The sequence below is a fragment of the Pelodiscus sinensis genome, chromosome 7 (genome assembly GCF_052426305.1).
Source record: "Pelodiscus sinensis isolate ZL-2025 chromosome 7, ASM5242630v1, whole genome shotgun sequence".
Lineage (NCBI taxonomy): Eukaryota > Metazoa > Chordata > Testudines > Trionychidae > Pelodiscus > Pelodiscus sinensis.
The window spans coordinates 11,466,954-11,485,560 of record NC_143058.1 but is presented as its reverse complement, the minus strand read 5'-3'; the positions used below and the strand labels follow the sequence as shown (position 1 = coordinate 11,485,560).

At 43.8% G+C, this 18,607-nt stretch overlaps 1 protein-coding gene across 3 annotated transcripts in view; it reads left to right on the top strand.

The window, feature by feature from the left end:
* Positions 1 to 18,607, top strand: part of MYLK (myosin light chain kinase) — a 332,061-nt gene that overhangs the window by 306,749 nt on the left and 6,705 nt on the right. For all 3 annotated transcript variants that reach the window (XM_006137678.5, XM_075933132.2, XM_006137677.5), the window contains 3 exons: positions 15,163 to 15,315; positions 16,323 to 16,446; positions 17,678 to 17,807. In XM_006137678.5, the coding sequence (XP_006137740.3) occupies positions 15,163 to 15,315; positions 16,323 to 16,446; positions 17,678 to 17,807 (407 nt within the window). The remainder of the gene's footprint in view (positions 1 to 15,162; positions 15,316 to 16,322; positions 16,447 to 17,677; positions 17,808 to 18,607) is intronic.

Genomic DNA, 18,607 nt, shown 5'->3' with positions numbered 1-18,607 from the left:
GCAGTTTTGCAATACAAATAATAATAATAATAATAATAATTAATTAAATTATTCCATTGTCTAATTGACAGATCTTGCTGTTAGGACTTTTTCTGGACATTCCTGGTTTATTTTCTGTTCCTTAATTTCCTCCCATTCTTCTTGTATATTCTTCAGTAATGCTCCATTCAACAATGTCTCTCCTTTCTTGATGAAGATAGCTGCCATGTAATGCTGATTATGTTTGGCACTGACAAAGCACTGGCCTCCAGTTACTTTTTATCTTTTCATGCTATTTGTGTTCAGTCCTCCTTATTCACGTGGGCAAGGGGGATTCAGTGGATATAGTATACTTAGATTTCCAGAAAACCTTTGACAAGGTCCCTCACCAAAGGTTTTTAAATAAAGTTAGTTGTCACAGGATAAAAGAAAAGGTCCTTTCATGGATTGATAACTGGCTACAAGACAGTAAACAGAGGGTAGGAATAAATGGTCAGTTTTCAGAATGGAGAGAGGTAACTAAGGACCAATCTTATTCAACCAATTTATAAATGATCTGGAGAATGGCATAAAGAGTGAGGGGGCAAAATTTGAAAATAATACTAAACTGCTCAAGATAGTTAAGATCAAGGTAGACTGTGAAGAGCTTCAAAAGGATCTCACAAAATTAAGTGATTGGGCAACCAAATAGCAAATGAAATGAAATGTTGATAAATGTAAAGTAATGCACATTAGAAACAATAATCCCAACTATACATACAAAATGATGGGGACTGATTTAGCTATAACCCCTGGAGAGAGATCTTGGAGTCATTGTGGATGGTTCTCTCAAAACATCTACTCAGTGTGCAGCAGCAGTCAAAAAAGCAAACAATGTTAGGAATCATTCAAAAGAGGCTAGAGAATAAGACAGAGAATATCTTATTGCCTCTGTATAAATCCATGGTATGCCCACATCTTGAATACTGCATACAGATGAGGTCGCAGATGAGGATACCAAACTGGGTGGGGTTGCGACTTCTTTGGAGGGACATAATTCAAAATGACCTTAGCAAGTTAGAGAAATGGTCAGAGGTAAACAGGATGAGGTTTAATAAAGAGAAATGCAAAGTGCTCCACTTAGGAAGGAACAATCAGTTCCATACATACAAGATGGGAAGCGACTGTCTAGGAAGGAGCGTGGCGGAAAGGGATCTAGGGGTCATAGTGGACCACAAGTTGAATATGAGTCAACAGTGTGATGCTGTTGCAAAAAAAGCAAATATGATTCTAGGTTGTATCAACAGGTGTGTTGTAAGCAAAACTCGTGAAGTCATTCTGCCGCTCTACTCTGCACTAGTTAGGCCTCAGCTGGAGTACTGTGTCCAGTTCTGGGCACCACAATTCAAGAAAGATGTGGAGAAATTGGAAAGGGTACAGAGAAGAGCGACAAGAATGATTAAAGGTCTAGAGAACATGACCTATGAAGCCAGGCTTCATGAACTGGGCTTGTTTAGTTTGGAAAAAAGAAGATTAAGGGGGGACATGATAGCGGTTTTCAAATATCTAAAAGGGTGTCACAAGGAGGAAGGCGAAAATTTGTTCCTCTTGGTTTCTGAGGACAGGACAAGGAGTAATGGGCTTAAAGTGCAGCAGGGGAGGTTTAGATTGGACATTAGGAAAAAATTCCTAACTGTCAGGGTGGTCAAATATTGGAATAAATTGCCAAAGGAAGTGGTGGAATCTCCCTTTCTGGAGATATTTAAGAACAGGTTAGATAGACATCTGTCAGGGATGGTGTAGATGGAGCTTGGTCCTGCCTTGAGGGCGGGGGGCTGGACTCGATGACCTCTTGAGGTCCCTTCCAGTCCTATTATTCTATGATCTCAAAAAAGATATATTGGCATTGGAAAAGCTTCAGAAAAGGGCAACAAAGAGGATTAGAGGTTTGGAACATATCTCATATGAAGAGAGATTAAAAAGACGGTGACTTTTCATTTTAGAAAAGATAAAACTAAGGGGGGGATATGATAGAGGTCTATAAAATCATGACTGGTGTGGAAAAAGTGAACGAGGAAAAGTTATTTATTTGTTCCCATAGCATAAGAACTGGGGGTCACCAAATGAAATTAATAGATAGCAGATTTAAAATAAACAAAAGGAAGTTTTTCTTCATGCAGTGCACAGTCAACCTATGGAACTCCTTGCCAGAGGATGTTATGAAGACCAGGATTTTAATAGGGTTCAAAAAAGAAGTAGATAAATTCATGAAGGTTTGATCCATAGGAACATAAGAATGGTCATATTCGGTCAGACCAACTGTCCATCTGGTCCAGCATCCTGTCTGTCAGCAGTGGCCAATACCAGATACTCCAGAGGGAGAAAACACAACAGGTAATCCACATGTGATCCATCCCCTGTCACCCATTTCCATCAATGGCTATTAGCCAGAATGGATAGGAATGGTATTCCTAGCCTCTGTCAGAGACTGGAAATGGATGACAGGAGAGGGATCATTTAATGATTACCTGTTCTGTTCACTCCCTCTGGGGCATATGGTATTGGCCACTGTTGGAAGACCAGATACTGCACTAGATGGACCTTTGGTCTGACCCCAAATAGCCACTCTTATGTTTTCATCCTAAAGAAATAATTCATTTTAGTCACTACATCATTTTTTTGTTCTTAAATTTCATCCATTGTATCTATCTTATTTTTTGTCATTCTGTTTGATCTCACTTACTGTCCTATTCTACTTCTCAATCCTGGCCCATCCTTTTTATTTGATCTATAGACTTGGATGTAAAATGCCATAAAAACTGTGGGTTGTATGAATCATTTCCATTTACATCTATTTTCAGAGTTTCACTTTGATTTTATAATAAACTTTGTCTAACTGGAGCATAACCCTGATTAATTCTTTCCAGCTATCTGTATTGCATTTACTCTTGCAGGCACTGCAGAATTTTTTTTTTTTTTTTTTTACTATTCCTGGCTCTTTTCTGATGAGCCCTTTTGGATAGACCATAATACTAACATTGGTAACGTCAGCCATAACACTAACATTAGTAACATAAAACTTTTTTTAAAATTCTATTTTTATTTCACTTAAAAAAATTCAGGTTAAGAAGTCAGTTGTGTATATACATTATTATAAGATGCAGGAATACTTGTCTTTCTGATGCCAAGACGTCTGGATAAAAAACAGGCATGTATTTACTGTTGCTGAATCACTTTTCACTTATTTTTAGTAATTCAACTCATTTTATTAGTCCCATTTGTGCTGTATCTTCTGAAAGGAGCTGATCTCTGTTAAATCATAACTTTCTACTCTGTTATAGATTGGATTGGATTTTCAATACATCAGATACAATTGCACCTTTTTTTCAGGACTACCCTTTTTTCAGGATTTCCCTGTAGTTGGCAGAACACAGTACATGTGCTCATCTGACCCTTCATAAACTCATGAAACTAAATCTCAGATTCCATCCTTTTATTTGTTGGTGATTGACAGTCACTTCCATTCTCTTCTTGGGTTGGTAGAAAGATTTTGCTCCCTTGTTCTCTTTCTGCAGTGGTGTGGTATGATTCAAGGCATTGGCAACTGGTTTAAATCCAGCCCAGGTCAACAGTCAAGGCATAAATGTAGCTAATTCTGAAGCTGAGAGCGCACCGCATGTTCGTGAAATGAAATCAGTAAAGTATCCTGAAGTGTTGTGATTTGTGTTTTTCAAAATGAAAGAGAATTAGTTGGGTTTTCTCATTTGCCTGACACTAGCGCCTTTGACCTGTTCGGAAGAAATCACTGAGTTTGCCAGAGCCCATTCCATTTTTCATGGCTCTCCTGAGACTTCCAATTCTGGAGACAGTTAGTGCCAACTGTGATAGCAGTTATTTTGTAACATAAGGTTATGTTCACTAGGAAATGGACTGATAATTTCATATTCTAGCTGCCAGAATTAAATTACCGTCGTATCTCCTGTGAGATGATCATGTTTGCCCAAATATGCTTATTTCAAATTGCCTGCAAGAGCTACTAGAACTACTTTGATTCATTGTAACAGCTTGTCAGTTTTGTTCATTTGTCATTGGCAGTATATTGAAAGGGCTTTAAAGTGGAGCTCAGCATCCTTGAGATCCAGCCCTGGGCGATGCTAAACATGGCAGGTGATGTACAATAAGTGATTCTGGGAGGTGCTGAGCATGCTCAGTTTCCTTCGATTAGTCATGGTCTTACAGCAGGAATTACTGGGTGAAATTCTATGGCCTGTGTTGTGCAGGAGCTTCAGGCTAGACAATCTAGCGGTTCCTTCTGGTCTTAATATCTATAAATATAGGCACTCAGGACCTTCCAAGAACAGGTTCATAAATACTGAGCATTGTCAAGAGAGTATATTGTCTCAGTCCTTTACTTAAAAATGGAAAATGCCAAAGAGTTTTTAAACAAATTGTGCTAAGTATGCCAGAAAGATGCCTAGTTAAGTAGCTGGAAAAATGTTTTCAGTAAACAGCCTGATATTTGTCTATCAATAAGATCAGGGGTGGACAATAATTTTTGATGCGGGGGGGAACTCCAACATTTGGGAAAGTGGTCGACGGCCACACTCCTCCATGATATTAATGTAGGAGGTGGGGGTCTGGGATGGAGATTGAGTGCAGAAAGGAGTTTGGGGTAAGAGCTTGGAGTGCAGGAGGGCCAGTGAAGGAGTTTGGATGAAGGAGGCAGTTGTGACCTGGGGCACGGGATTGAGGTGCAGGGATTTGAGTTATGAACCAGGGAAGGAAGGGGCTGTGACCTGGGGTAGGGGACTGGGGTGCAGGGGTTTGGGTTGTGACCTAGAGCAGGAGGGAACTGTGATCTGGTGCAGGGGATTGGAGTGCAAGACTTTGGGTTGTGACCTAAGGCAGGAAGGAATTGTGATCTGGGGCCAAGGGATTGGGGTGCTGGATCTGGGCTCAGGAGGAGGGCAGAGGGTTGGTGTCAGGGAGGAGCTGAGGTGCCAGAGGCAGACTCTGGTTGGGAGACTTACCTGTGTGACTCCCAGCTAGCAGCCCAACATGTTTCTCAGGCAGCCTCCTTGCCTGCACAAAGGCTGCAGGGGCCATGTGCATTTGTGAATAATAGCTTGAGAAGAGGAGGGAGTGGTGCTTTATTCACTGCCTATTCTTCAAACAGGCAACTCCCATTGGCCAGTTTCTGGCTAATGGGATTTTGCCGGGGGCTGGGGCAGCACTTGAAGCTTCTCTCTGCTCCTCCACACCTCCACATCCCCAGCTCACAGATGAGAAACACAAATGGCCCGGCAGCCGCTTTTCTGAGAGGTGTGCAGGGGCTGGGGCAAGCAGGGAGTCTGCCTGAGGCTCCCTGCTGTGTCTGCAGGCCAGATCTGGTGGCTTGGCAAGCCGGATCCAGCCCACACGCCTTACTTTGCCCAGCCCTAAGTAAGATCATAGCATAAACTCAAAATTTTCCTGTGCAGACGCAGCTCATCTTTATCACTTCATTTTAGTATTCCAAAAAGGAAATTGTTTCCATAATCCGTCAAACCAACTGCTAGACATTTATTACTTTAAATAGCTATTAAGCAAGGAACAATTAAATCCTTGAGTCAAGAAGTTATGTGACAAAGATAAGGGCTTGTGGGTGCTGCATCCATTAGCTGCCAATTTTTGTTTATTTTGTTTTCTCAATATGTACAAAGAGATGGCCTTCCTAACAAGTATTCCCAGGGTAAATCAGCTGACTCACACTTTAACTCAGAAGAAAAGGAACTGTTATTGTGGCCCTGTAAATTCTGAACAGTGTGGAAGGTCCAGAAGTAGGAAAGCTTGATTGTTTACAAGTTTTAAGCAACAGTATTTTTGAAATAGTATTTGGAAAGCACAGAATAAAGGAGAGAATGTGTACCACATATAGTTTACTAAGTACTGTAAATAAATCAATTCAAATAAAGGCATTTTAGAGTTTACCAAATATTCCTATGTGTTACCCATTCTATTTTTTCTGAAACATTACTCTTTTCTCTCCCAGCTTTCATCAGTCTTACCCTAACCTCCAAGCACTACAGGACAATGATATCCCTTCTCCCACCATTACCCTTAGTTAGTCATGAGAGGTTTCTGCAGATCAGTGAAGTTGCTGACTCAAGGCATTACCTTTATAGCTCTCCCAGCCCCTACTGGTATTGGAACTGATAAACCAGACATGACAAATCAAGTCTTTTTCATGATATCAGGGTGTCCTAATCTCATTGAAAAGGGCCAACCCTGTATCTGTCATTCCATTAAATAATATTTGTCGTATTATTTGTGGAGCTAGGACAATGGTCCCATTTGCAATCAATATCGATGGAGAGTGGGATTCCCCCTATAATGTCAACACATGTTATTTTTTCAAGAAGCTTAATCAGATGGAAAGATAAGACATGCACTTCTTATAGTAACAAAGCTTGTTTGTCTCCAATGAACTAGAGAAACTGTTCAGGAATACTTAATTTGTGTGAAATTATGACCCCTTCATCAATTGTACTGATCTGCTGGATAAGTGCTAGTTGGGAACTAGTTTCACTTATAGTCAGAGCCTGTGCAACAGTGATAGCATGGCTCCTGATTTGGAATCACAGACTCCTCCTGAAAAAAGATGAGTTCTTTTTGCCTTTTACAAGGCCTCTTAACAGACTGCACATACTGAAATGCTTTGTTGAGCACATCCTTGAGAACTCTCCTTAATCAGGGCCAGAGATTCTGCATCAATAACTTATCTAATGACATTTGCTGATGAAGCAGCAAGGCAAAATAGAGTCCATCTCAGTCTTCAACAGCCATACAAACACTGCAGTGTTATGAAGAGTAAAAAAAGTTTTAGCTAGTAAAGACATATGTATAATAGAACAGATATTGTGAAGCTAAATGCTATTTTACATTGTCAGTTTCTCACATTTATCTTCCAGTTTCCAAAGGTCTTAATAATAAGTTCGTGCATGTAACTTGTTGTATTGTACACACTTAAAGATGCCCTTTCGTGTAGTATCTGAGTATACCTAGCCTGGTGTAATTAAAAGAATAAAACATTTTTCAAATAAGGAACAAATACAACTGCTCATTTTGATTTACTTCCCCTCTGGGGCTTGTGCCTCCTTCTCAAATACAGTAGCTAGCTAGTCTCTTGAGTGTCTGTATGAAATACTAGACTGTTACACACAACTTCTAGGGGCAGTAAAATATTTAGTGGTAGGTTTGTCTATGACAGTTCAACCCTTGGGAGCAATAACTGTACCAAATTTTGGATGGAGTTAGTGCTAAAGGAGAGTAGCATAACTTTTTTGTAGGGGCTATTAACTTTGTGAAAGTCTAATATCTTTACAATATAGGGACAGAAGCAATTCTTGAAGAGTAGGGTGTCCTTCTGCACAGTTTTGCTGAGCCTGATTGTTCACTTTTCATGTGCTTTCTATCTTCATGTTTCAATCTAGTGTTTTTAAAACCCAGTGAGTTTCTCCTAATTACAGCCTGGAGTCAACAAAGCACTTGAGTGCATGTTTAATTTTAAAAACAAAAGTAGTCCCATTGGGACTGCTCACATGCTTAAAGTACATGTACATATGTGCTTTCCAGGATCTGGGTCACAGAGCACCTTTCGGAGTTGAATCTGCATAGTACTATGGATCTCTCAAGGTCAACATTTTAGGTGAAGTATATCAATGGAGCCAGGATTTCACCCAAGTTTCCTGCCCCAAGGAAAAGATGATTTAAAAATCTCTCCTACAACTAGCAATAGTATGGTCCACTAGAACTTTTATTATAAGGGCCAACAGAGCAACACTTACGCAAGTGTCAGAACAAAAGCTAAAAACACATAACCGAAGAGCTAGGCAAGTGCCCTTTGTTTTAACTATAGTCTTATATAAAAGATAAGGCATTGTGAGGGTTTGATCACAAGCCCTTTTCCCTAATGCTCCATATAACATTTTAAGAGTCTTCCCCTTCCTAAGCGTCTCTCCTTCAAATTAATGTTTTTTGTAAAGACAGTTATCTTAAAGACAATGAGTCCAAGCATATTGAAAAATAGCCTGGACTGAGTTGCCCTCTAGTGGCAACTGTTCTAAACAGCAAAAGTTTAGCAACTTTTTAAACTAAATGGAAGGCAACCTGTCTAAAAAACCCCTGTGTAACAAGAAGGATGAGGAAATATCTTTTTGGACTAACTTCTATTGGTGAAAGAGATGAGATTTCGAAGGGTCATCTCTCTCTCTCACCAACAGAAGTTGGTCCATCCATGTGATATCTCTAATATCCTGGGACTGACATGGCTACATCACCACTTGCTACATTAAGTATGTTAAAAAATCTCAGGTGGGTAGCTGTATTCAGGGCCGGCTCTACGGAGCACGGGGCCCAGTTGTGGGGGCACGTATGTGCCGTGCGTCCTGGATGTCACGACGCATGCGCCGTGTGCCTGGGTGCCCTGCGCAAGCGGCGTGGTCCCGGCACACTGCACATGCGTCATTTTCCTGGGCGCAGGGCCCCATGCTGGGAAATCGGCTGAATCGGCCTAAGGCCGGCCCTGGCTGTATTAGTCTGTAATTTAAAACAATGAGCAGTCCTGTGGCACCTTAGAGACTATAAATATATTAGGTCATGAGCATTCATGGGTAAAACCCACTTCATCAAATGAGTTGAAGTCAAAATGACAGAATCCAGGGTATATATAACAGCAGAAGTTACCTGTGAATGGTAGAACCAGTGTTAATGAAGCTAATGAAGTCAGACTGGATGTGCTATGCATATTGGCCAAACTTTCTGCCATATATATTGGCCAAACTAGACAGTCTCTGTGACAAAGGATAAATGTACACAAATTAGACCTCAGGAATGGTAATACGCATACATCTGTAGGGGAACATATTAACCTCCCTGGACATTCCATAATGGATTTAAAAGTAGCCATCCTTCTGCAAAGGAATTGTATCATGATTACAGAGGGAGACATCTGAACTGGAGTTCATTTATGAGTTCAACTTGGGCTTGAATAAAGATATTAACTGGTTAATGCACTACAAAGGCAATTTCCCTCACCATTGATTTTCACATTTCCATTTCAAAGGCTATGCATGGGACACATCTATCCTGACTTCATTAGTTTAATTAACACTGGTCCTACAACTGACAGGTAACTTTTTCTGCTGTTATATATACCCTGGATTCAATAATTTCCATGCCTACTCATCTAATGAAGTGGGCTTTACCCACGAAAGCTCATGACCTAATATATTTATTAGTCTATAAAATGCCACAAGACTCCTCATTCTTTTACATTAACTATGTTTTTAATTTAATGCATGTTTTAAATAAAATCCATGCTATGAAAAATCAGAGCTAGTGAAGGGCAATAAAGCAAATGCCATAAAAGTCTGGCTACGTTAGTGAAACAGAACGTTGATCCCTTGTTCGCTGGCTTGAATCTTGCCTTTTCTGGTAGTAACCAAAAGTTACTACTCTTTGACACTGGCATAGAAATCTCTAAAGTTCATGCCCACTTCCTGACACTTGAAGGGACACCAAAGCATTCAGTGAATTATGACAATAATATTTATATCCTTTTAAGCAACAGTGACAGTCTTGTCTGCTTGTGCTTTTTGTGATAGTCAGTCATCAGGGTAAGCACTAAGGCACTGTGGTAATGATGATATATTTTCATTTGATTCCCGGAATGAAGAGACGGAATGAAGACACACAATCAGGCACACTTACAGACAGTTGGTAATGCACTGAATTGTACTGATGTACCCTGTCTTTCAATGGACTATTCCAGACTAGAAATCCCCAAACATTTTTTGCTGCATCTCTCTTCAAAGATTCATGTCTCAGGTGGTGCCCAGTTTGGACTTCAGAGGGAAGGAAAAAAATCTCCACCTAAGCAGCCAGGATGGGAGGAGGCTCACACACCCTGTTTGAATCTCAGCTGTCTGGAGTGATAACTTGAGTGCATTGGTTCCACTTCTTTCAGGCATGTGTTTTGTGCACACAGTTGTGCAAGGCCTTTGCTGTGGAGCCAAGCCCATGCACAATGTCACTGCCATGTTGATTCCCAGTGCAGTCACAGGAGTAAGTGTGTGCAATAGAAAGGGAGGAAGTTCTTGCAAAGCTGTGCAGTTTCTATGACAGCTGGCCAGCAGCAGGATGGTGGCATGGAACTGAGATGATGGGTATGGGTGGAAAGAGCAAGAATTCTGGGACCAGGTTTCTACAATCCATTCTGCCCTAGAGCAGAGAGAGAGAGAGAGAGATGATTGAGCTCTCCAGGGAACTGCACCAGCACACACTGGGTACCCTGAAGAAACAAGGACAAATTATTAAGTAGTCAGGTCCTAGCATCTCCTTGATAACCATGTCTGCCTCACAATTTGAAAACCAACATGCTACACAGTTCCTTGCTTCCCCAGTGGCTGGATTAATAGCACTGCCCCTTTAGTTTACCATGTACAAAACAGGGTTTGAAGAAATGTTTGACTCCTAGTGCTTCCTCATATTAGTGACAAGGCAAAACTGGGATTTGAACAACCCTAAACTCTGGAAAAGACTAAATCTTGATCCAATTCTGACCTCTGTGGCTTATGTTTGAAAAGGGCTGAACTGAATCCCTAAATGTTCCTGAACTTTGGAAGAGTTCAGCTCGGTATCAGAAGTTTGTAGCATGGGCCCATTTCTGTTCTTGAGGTTGCTATATGGTTACAGGAATTGATCATTATAGGCCTTCTGTGACCTGTCTAGAAGATGAAAAATATTGAGTTATCACTAACATAGCTATTAGGTTATAGTGTCACTGAACGTGCAGTTCTGTTCTGAAAAGATATTCTGTAAAAATGAGGGTGTGTGTGTGTGTGTGTGTGTCCCTGTCCCCCTTAGTGACTACAGATCAATTTTTTTAGTGCAAAGATATTTCTTCTGCCAGCCCTGCAAACTCAACCTCACGTATAAGAAGCTAGCTATGTCATTTCTTTCTCATGTGCCATCAAGGAAAGTGTTGTGTTAAATTATGAGAAGGAACAGAATCCATCTCACACTCCTAGCCATGTTGGCCTTGCCTGAGCACGAGGAGTAAAAAGTACTAAAATCTTATTTTTGTCATTAAAGTTAGCAAATATGACTTTGGATATATATAAGAAACAGATCTGCTGAGTCACGGTATCACCTTGGCATAGTCATTATCTGAAGAGAACGGAACTTTCTAGGTAGCAAACTGTTAAGGTAACAAACTCTAACTCTCCACTTCATCTTTACCGAACTGCTGTTGTCCCTGCCCATCTCCCAAAAATGGGGGAGGAGGTTCTCTCTCTCTCTCTCTCTCTCTCTCTCGCTCTCTCTATCTATATATATATATATAAATTTCCTGTGGGACAACAGAGTGACATCATCACGTCGCTCTGCATCCTGCCAGTCGTCTCTGTCTCCAGCAGCGCAGTCTCCCCCGTGTCCCCACCCCAGAAACCCTGACCACATGACCGCCTACCCCTGGACCCTGCCTTCAGCTTGCCCAGCTCACATGCCTGCTGCAGGGCTTTGCTGTGTGCAGCCTGGGCCTGGCCACAGCACTTGGGAGCCTCACTGCAGGTCTCCCCCTGAGCAAGTGACTCTGGTGTGTGCTGGTGACCTGGGGCCAGGACCCTGGCTCATGTGCACTCTCCCAGGCCCACCACAAGCTGAGCCGGTCTTGGCCACATTGCACACTCAGCCCTTTGAGGATGGCATGGTTATCCTGCACCCTGGCCGCTTCCCTGGCTCTCCAGAGCAACCACTCTGCACTGCCGGCTGCCTGGGCTTGCCAAGAAGCAAAGTTCCCCAGAGGCCATTTACATGGTGTTACACAAACCCCAACAGGCCCGTTTGGAAAGGCTGAGTTGAGCCCAAGCTCACAGCTCGATGAATTTGTGGGAGGGGGCAGGGTGTGTGAGGAAGGGAGATAAGGTGTATGTGGGGATAGGTGGTGTGGCAAGGGGGGATACTGAGGGTGAGGGCGATATTGAAATGGAGGCAGGGGGATGGGCAGTGTGGGGTTAGAGAAGGATGGGGTGTAGGAATGGAGGAAGAAGGTGGGGGCTGGGAAAGGGGAGGTAATATGGGTGGGTGTAGGAATGGAGGTGGAAGTAGGGGTGGAAGGAGGGGGATGGGTGGGGTGGAGAGGAATTAGGGAGGATGGTTGGTGTAGGAATGGAGGCAGGGGGTGGGAGTGTAGGGATGGAGGTGGAGGTAGGAATGGAAGGAGGGGGTGGGTGGGGAGGAGTTAGGGAGGATGGTTGCTGTAGGAATGGAGGCAGGGGGTGGAGGTGGAGGTAAGGATGGAAGGAGGGAAGTGGGCTGTGGGCCATGGAACTCTGGGATAAAGACTAGCAGCCCAGATTACCCCAATGGGCGGGCTCTCTTCGCCCGTGACCCAAATCTGGGTTCTCAGTAAAGCTGGGGAGCCCCCCCATGGTTCCATATCTCTCCATTGCACCCTGTCTGCATGGACCATGTACCAGCCCCACGGCAGGAGCTCACTTGCCAGCTGGAAGGGCACATCTAGAGCATTGACGTCCTGCAAAGACGGGCAGTAACTGGGCACGGAGAGTGGGGGATTCTCTCCCTACCTGGCTGCTCCCACGTAACCCAGCCCCTTCCCCTCACTAGAGAGCTGGGTGCTCGGGAGCACCCAGAACAAAGGGGATTTCTTTGGAGTTGGGCCCTGATTTCCTGATTGTGTTTTGTTTTAATTTACATGTGAGGCCCACAAGCCCTTCCTGACTGGTCACTTCTCCATAGCCCTGTGCTAGCTGCTAGGAGGTTCTAAATTCTGCACACGAACAAACTATTTTATTGGCGGGTGTGGCAGGAGCAGAAGGGGAGGGGAATAGCTGGTGATTGAAGGCCACAAGTGGATGGGATGGGCCAAGAGCGTTTGGACAGAGGAGCCCGTCCAGGGTTCTGGTGGGGCGGGAGCAGAGAAGGGTGCAAGTGACGTGGTGTGACATAGTGGGGATTGTGTTCACTGTTTGCTTTGTTATGCTGTATGTGATTCCTACTGTCCTGTGCTGCTCTGTAGTGACTCTGTGTGGGGGGGGATGCCCAGCGGGGGATGGGATCTTTGGGTAAGAACGCCTGAGAGAAGGCACATAGGGAATGGCCCAAGCCATCCTAGCACCTGACTCTGGGGGAGATGCAACCAGTGATAGTCAGATAACACCTTGCATCCGGGAAGCAGGACAAAGGAGAAGGCAGGGCTTCCTAGAGGGCTGGGACTAGTTGTTGGGTGTGTGAGTTAGTTTTTCAGCTGGCTTAGGGAGAAGGGAGTCTAGATGTATTGTGCTGAATGCTCCTAGTTCCTGTAACGACAAGTCTGTGCTGTGCTGTGTCTGTCAACAATAAACCTTCTGTTCTGCTTGCTGGCTGAGAGTCACATCTGACTGCTGATGGGGGTGCAGGACCCGGTGACTTCCCCACACTCTGACACATGGAGCCATGGAGAGCGCAGCTGGTCTCACTGCAAGATTAACAGGTTTTCTGGCCATGAAAGCGGCCAGCAAGGGGAGATTGGTGAGCATAGGGAGCAGGAGGTGCAGCTCCCTAGTAGCTTTGGGTACTTACATTCTAGTCCTCTTCCCATTTATTTTGCCTTTATAACAACTTTCAAGTATTTTAAGTTGACATGTGACTTCTATTGATACAGATTTTCAGAGACCAAAGAGATAGTAAGAATGTTAAATTGCGGTTATCTGGTTTATTGTAAAGTCAATACAATTGTATCGACTACATGATTAGTTGATAAGGGTCGCTCTACAAAACTGCAGTGGGGGTAGCTCCAGGAGCTGGCTCAAGCCAGGACTGAGCAGTCCCAGCTCGTGCTGGCACCGGGATCCACCCGCACTATAGTGAGAGCCCAGCAGCTCTTACTACATTTAAAATTCAGAGGCGCAGCGTCCCAAACCAGCACGAGCCAGGACTGCTCATTGCCAGCTTGCACTGAGTCCAGCAGCCCCTGTTTGCAGTGACCAGCCCTGTCCGCTGTGATTAGGGTCTGTTGCCTGAGTAGTCTCAGTTAATGGCAGCCAGGGCTGGCCACAGATAGGGACTGCTGCCGGAACAGTCCCCGGCAATAGCCAGCTCTGTCCACCACAAACAGAGGCTACTCCAGCATCAGCCCCAATTCATGGCAGCCAGTCCAGGTCACAACGAACAGGGACTGCTTGGCATCAGCAGCTCCTGTCCATGGAGGGGCCCAGCTGCCTGCTGGGACCCAACCCCCTGCGTACAATGGTTGCTGCTGGAGCAGCCTCTGCCCACGGTGAGCTTCATCCTGCTACGGGGCAAAGGCTGCTTTGCAGCAGCCTCCCATATCCCCCCTAGCTGCCTCTAATAGAGGTAGCAGGGGGGGATAGGCGACACCATAGAGACAATGCTGGGGGGAGCCAGCTTTTAAACCAGATCCCCCCAGCACCAGCTCCTGTTCCTCGCCCTGCTTCTGCCTCTCGGAGAGGCAACAAGGTTGGACGAGTGGGGGAAGTGAGCAGTTGATACTCCACTCGACTACCCAATAAGCTTATGCTCATTGGGTAGTTGACTAATCGACTACTCACTAAGGGTATGTCTACACTACCCCGCTAGTTCGAACTAGCGGGGGTAATGTAGTCATCTGCAGTTGCAAATGAAGCCCGGGATTTGAATTTCCCGGGCTTCATTTGCATGAAACCAGCCGGCGCCATTTTTAAATGCCGGCTAGTTCGAACCCCGTGCCGCGCGGCTAGACGCGGCACGGAGTAGCTAGTTCGGATTAGGCTTCCTAATCCGAACTAGCTGTACACCTCATTCCACGAAGCCTAATCCGAACTAGCTGTACTCCTCGTGGAATGAGGTGTACAGCTAGTTCGGATTAGGAAGCCTAATCCGAACTAGCTACTCCGTGCCGCGTCTAGCCGCGCGGCACGGGGTTCGAACTAGCCGGCATTTAAAAATGGCGCCGGCCGGCTTCATGCAAATGAAGCCCGGGAAATTCAAATCCCGGGCTTCATTTGCAACTGCGGATGACTACATTACCCCCGCTAGTTCGAACTAGCGGGGTAGTGTAGACACACCCTAACATCCCTAAGAGAGAGCACATGAATTTTAACTGTTATCTGTGCTCATTGAAAGACTGACACTGTTTTGTGGGTTGTTGTTTTTTTTTATTCTCAGGGTCAGTGGACTTTCTCCTTTCATGGGAGACAATGACAATGAAACTTTAGCCAATGTTACCTCAGCAACGTGGGACTTTGATGATGAAGCTTTTGATGAAATCTCCGAAGATGCCAAGGACTTTATCAGCAATCTGCTAAAGAAGGATATGAAGTAAAGCTGTTGATCTTGACATACTTTGTGCTTTCATATTTAACTGAACTTGTACACCCGTTGCTCTCACGCTCTGTATACCCTTTAAAAAAAAATGTCCTGGGCAGCATTGAATAAGGAGTTTAGAATGCTCCAATACTTCTGTGTCTTTGTGTTCATTACCGCAGACTTCATTTACTTGATGCTGCGCAGACCGGAACAAAGCTTTTTAAGTTACTGCTCATTTTCACTTCCTTAGCCTCAGGAATGGACTCTCGTGTCAAATTCATGTCCCTGGATGGATGGCTCTGACATGACAATACATTTCCTATGAATCTCATAAAATTCAGTTTCACAAAAGCCTTGGTTCCACCACCTTTTTTATTAATAGTAGCAAACATTACAGTAGTGCCCAGTCAAAAGGGAGGCCCCATTGCTCTGAACACTGAACATATGTAGGGAAGAGACAATTCCTGTCTTGTAAGGCTTTGAATCTAAATGATAGAAAACAAAGGATTATAGACCTATACCATATAACCAAGGGAATATAGAGGTGAACTGGCACAGCATTGTTAGACATATGTATTTGTTAAATTGTATTTAATGGGTAGGAGAGAGAGGTTGAGGCATAGCAGAAATAGAGAAGTTGGTAAAAGTAAGGGATAACAAAAGGAAGAGGAACCATCACTGTTCAGTATGTGCTATGCAATGATCAGCAAGCAGAGTTTTGTACGCATTGTAACAGAGAGGTTTATGCTGTGGCTATAATGTATGACTTTATGGCAATATTTTATTATTATGTTTATGGTGTGTAACCTACCACACAAAAAGTCTTCAAAATCTGTTAAATGATCATATATAGTGAGTGTAACAGATAGCAAGTAATCACAGTTCATAAGCAGTTGTCCCATTAAGGCTAGTTTAGTAAAGTATGCTAAAAATGAAAAGGGAGAAACAATAACATAAAATCAAATAGGTTCTGTCCTGTGTATTGGCAACACTGACTTAGTCTCTTTATGTAAAAACAGGAGCCGCTTAGATTGTACTAAATGTCTTCAGCATCCTTGGCTTCAAAAAGACACCAAAAACATGGAAGCCAAAAAACTTTCCAAAGATAGGATGAAGAAATATATGGCCAGAAGAAAATGGCAGGTAATAAAAAGGGCAAGGAAGTGGGCTAGATACCCTAATAGGTCTCTGATTTCAAACTTTTGTAATTCTAAAACATATCATTACAGAGGGCTTCTGCTGCTGCTGAAAATCCAATTAGAACCAGTGCACAGCTGCTCTACTGGGTTTTATTGCTGATTCAGTGCATGGAGAGCAGAGGTGTTGGTGCATAAATGTCACAATCTATCACAAGACTGGTACAAGACTTTAGTTCTAAGTAGGGATTTCCCTTGTCCCTGTGCTTGGAGGAAGAAGCTTCTCGTGTATGGAACTGTGCACCTCCCCCTCTACACTCACAGAAGAATGAGGGATAATCAATCCTCTAATGGAACTGACCAGAAAGACACTATTATTGGCACGGGGGGAGCATTTGTTTTCCTGTCCGAGAGAATCCCATCCTCTCTGGGCACAGAGACCTTTTACTGGTCTTCTCAAACCATCATGAATCTCCCATCAGATGGCTTAATTAATTTGTATTGAAACATTTTGTCCCCACATCTTCTGTTTCCTGGAGCCATTGTAGGAGCTCCATCTGGGTTGTTCTTGTAGGTAGAGTAGCAAGTACATAGTGGCCTGGATCAAATCTTTTTTCTAGCTTATAAAATACATATGTTCATCATATGCCTTCTGCATCATAGAACCTATTTATAAATTTTATCAGGTATATACAAACCTTACAAAGGATATTACACTTAGTATATATACTATAGAGTCTGTCATATCAACATATTTTAGCATTTGCATTAGCTAATGTAATTGCAGAAGTTTGCCAAGGTAAATTCTTCTAATATGGCACTTTCTCATTCATTTCACAATAGCTGGTTACTCATTCTGGGTGGAGTTCAGACCCACAGAGAGGACCAACACAAGGCCTATCTTCCATAAACCTTATCTAAACTCTAATCTGAGGCATTCTCTGGTTCATCTGCTTTTTCCTGACCCACTGCAAAGGGATGCATTTCATTCTCCATTAAGAACAGTAATATACATTGGGTCTAAATCCTTGGTGGAAATTCATATCTGCACCTGAACCTGGCAGCTCAGGCCTGTCTCTCTAATCTAGAACAACAGAATGACTTCTTTAAAAGTCTGTCCATTGACTCCCATAGATTTTGGATCAGGCCCTAAGTCATTTGTGCACAGTCCTATTGCTACAGAAAAGATATGCATATGTGATATTAAATTAACAAGAAGCCTCTATGTTATGTTTCAGAAAACAGGTCATGCTGTCCGAGCAATAGGGAGACTATCCTCCATGGCAATGATTTCTGGTCTAAGTGGAAGGAAGGCCTCTTCAGGCTCACCTACCAGTCCTGTAAATACAGAAAAAGTAGACCTGGACGGTAAGAAACTGTAAAGAATTGTAAAAGGTAGTAACAATTTTATCTCTACAAAGTCCTCTTCCAAGTCTGAACAAAGTATTTAATGGTAGAAAAACTTTTAAGCCACATCATATATATAGTAGCCCAGTGCCTGAGAGTTTGTAACGCCGAAATGCTGGCTGTTCCCTCTGGGCAGCGCTGTTCCCTGAAATGCTGGCTGTTCCCTCTGAGTGGCCTGTGTTGCATGGGGAGTATGGGGCCCAAACAGCCGCTTTCTCCCCAGTGGAGGCCTGGCTGAGTGGCGCAGAAGTCAGCCGAGCGCCACGGTGGGAAGGAAAGGGGGGTGGGGCGGTGATGTGTGGCGTGACAGCGGCTCCAGGCCCCGCCCTCCTTCACCTCGGGTACGTCTAAACTATATGCCTCTGTCAGCAGAGGCATGTAGATTTGTTTGTTCATCAAAGGCAAATGAAGCCGCGATTTAAATGATCGCGGCTTCATTTACATTTACATGGCTGCCGCGCTGAGCCGACAAACAGCTGATCAGCTGTTTGTTGGCTCGCGCGCTAGTCGGGACGTTCCCCGTCGACATCAAAGCCCTTTGTCGGAAGCCCCGGTAAACCTCATTCCACGAGGAATAACGGGGCTGCCGACAAAGGGCTTTGATGTCGACAGGGGGAATGTTCAGACTAGCGCGCGAGCCGACAAACAGCTGATCAGCTGTTTGTCAGCTCAGCGCGGCAGCCATGTAAATGTAAATGAAGCCGCGATCATTTAAATCGCGGCTTCATTTGCCTTTGCTGATCTGTCTAATCTACATGCCT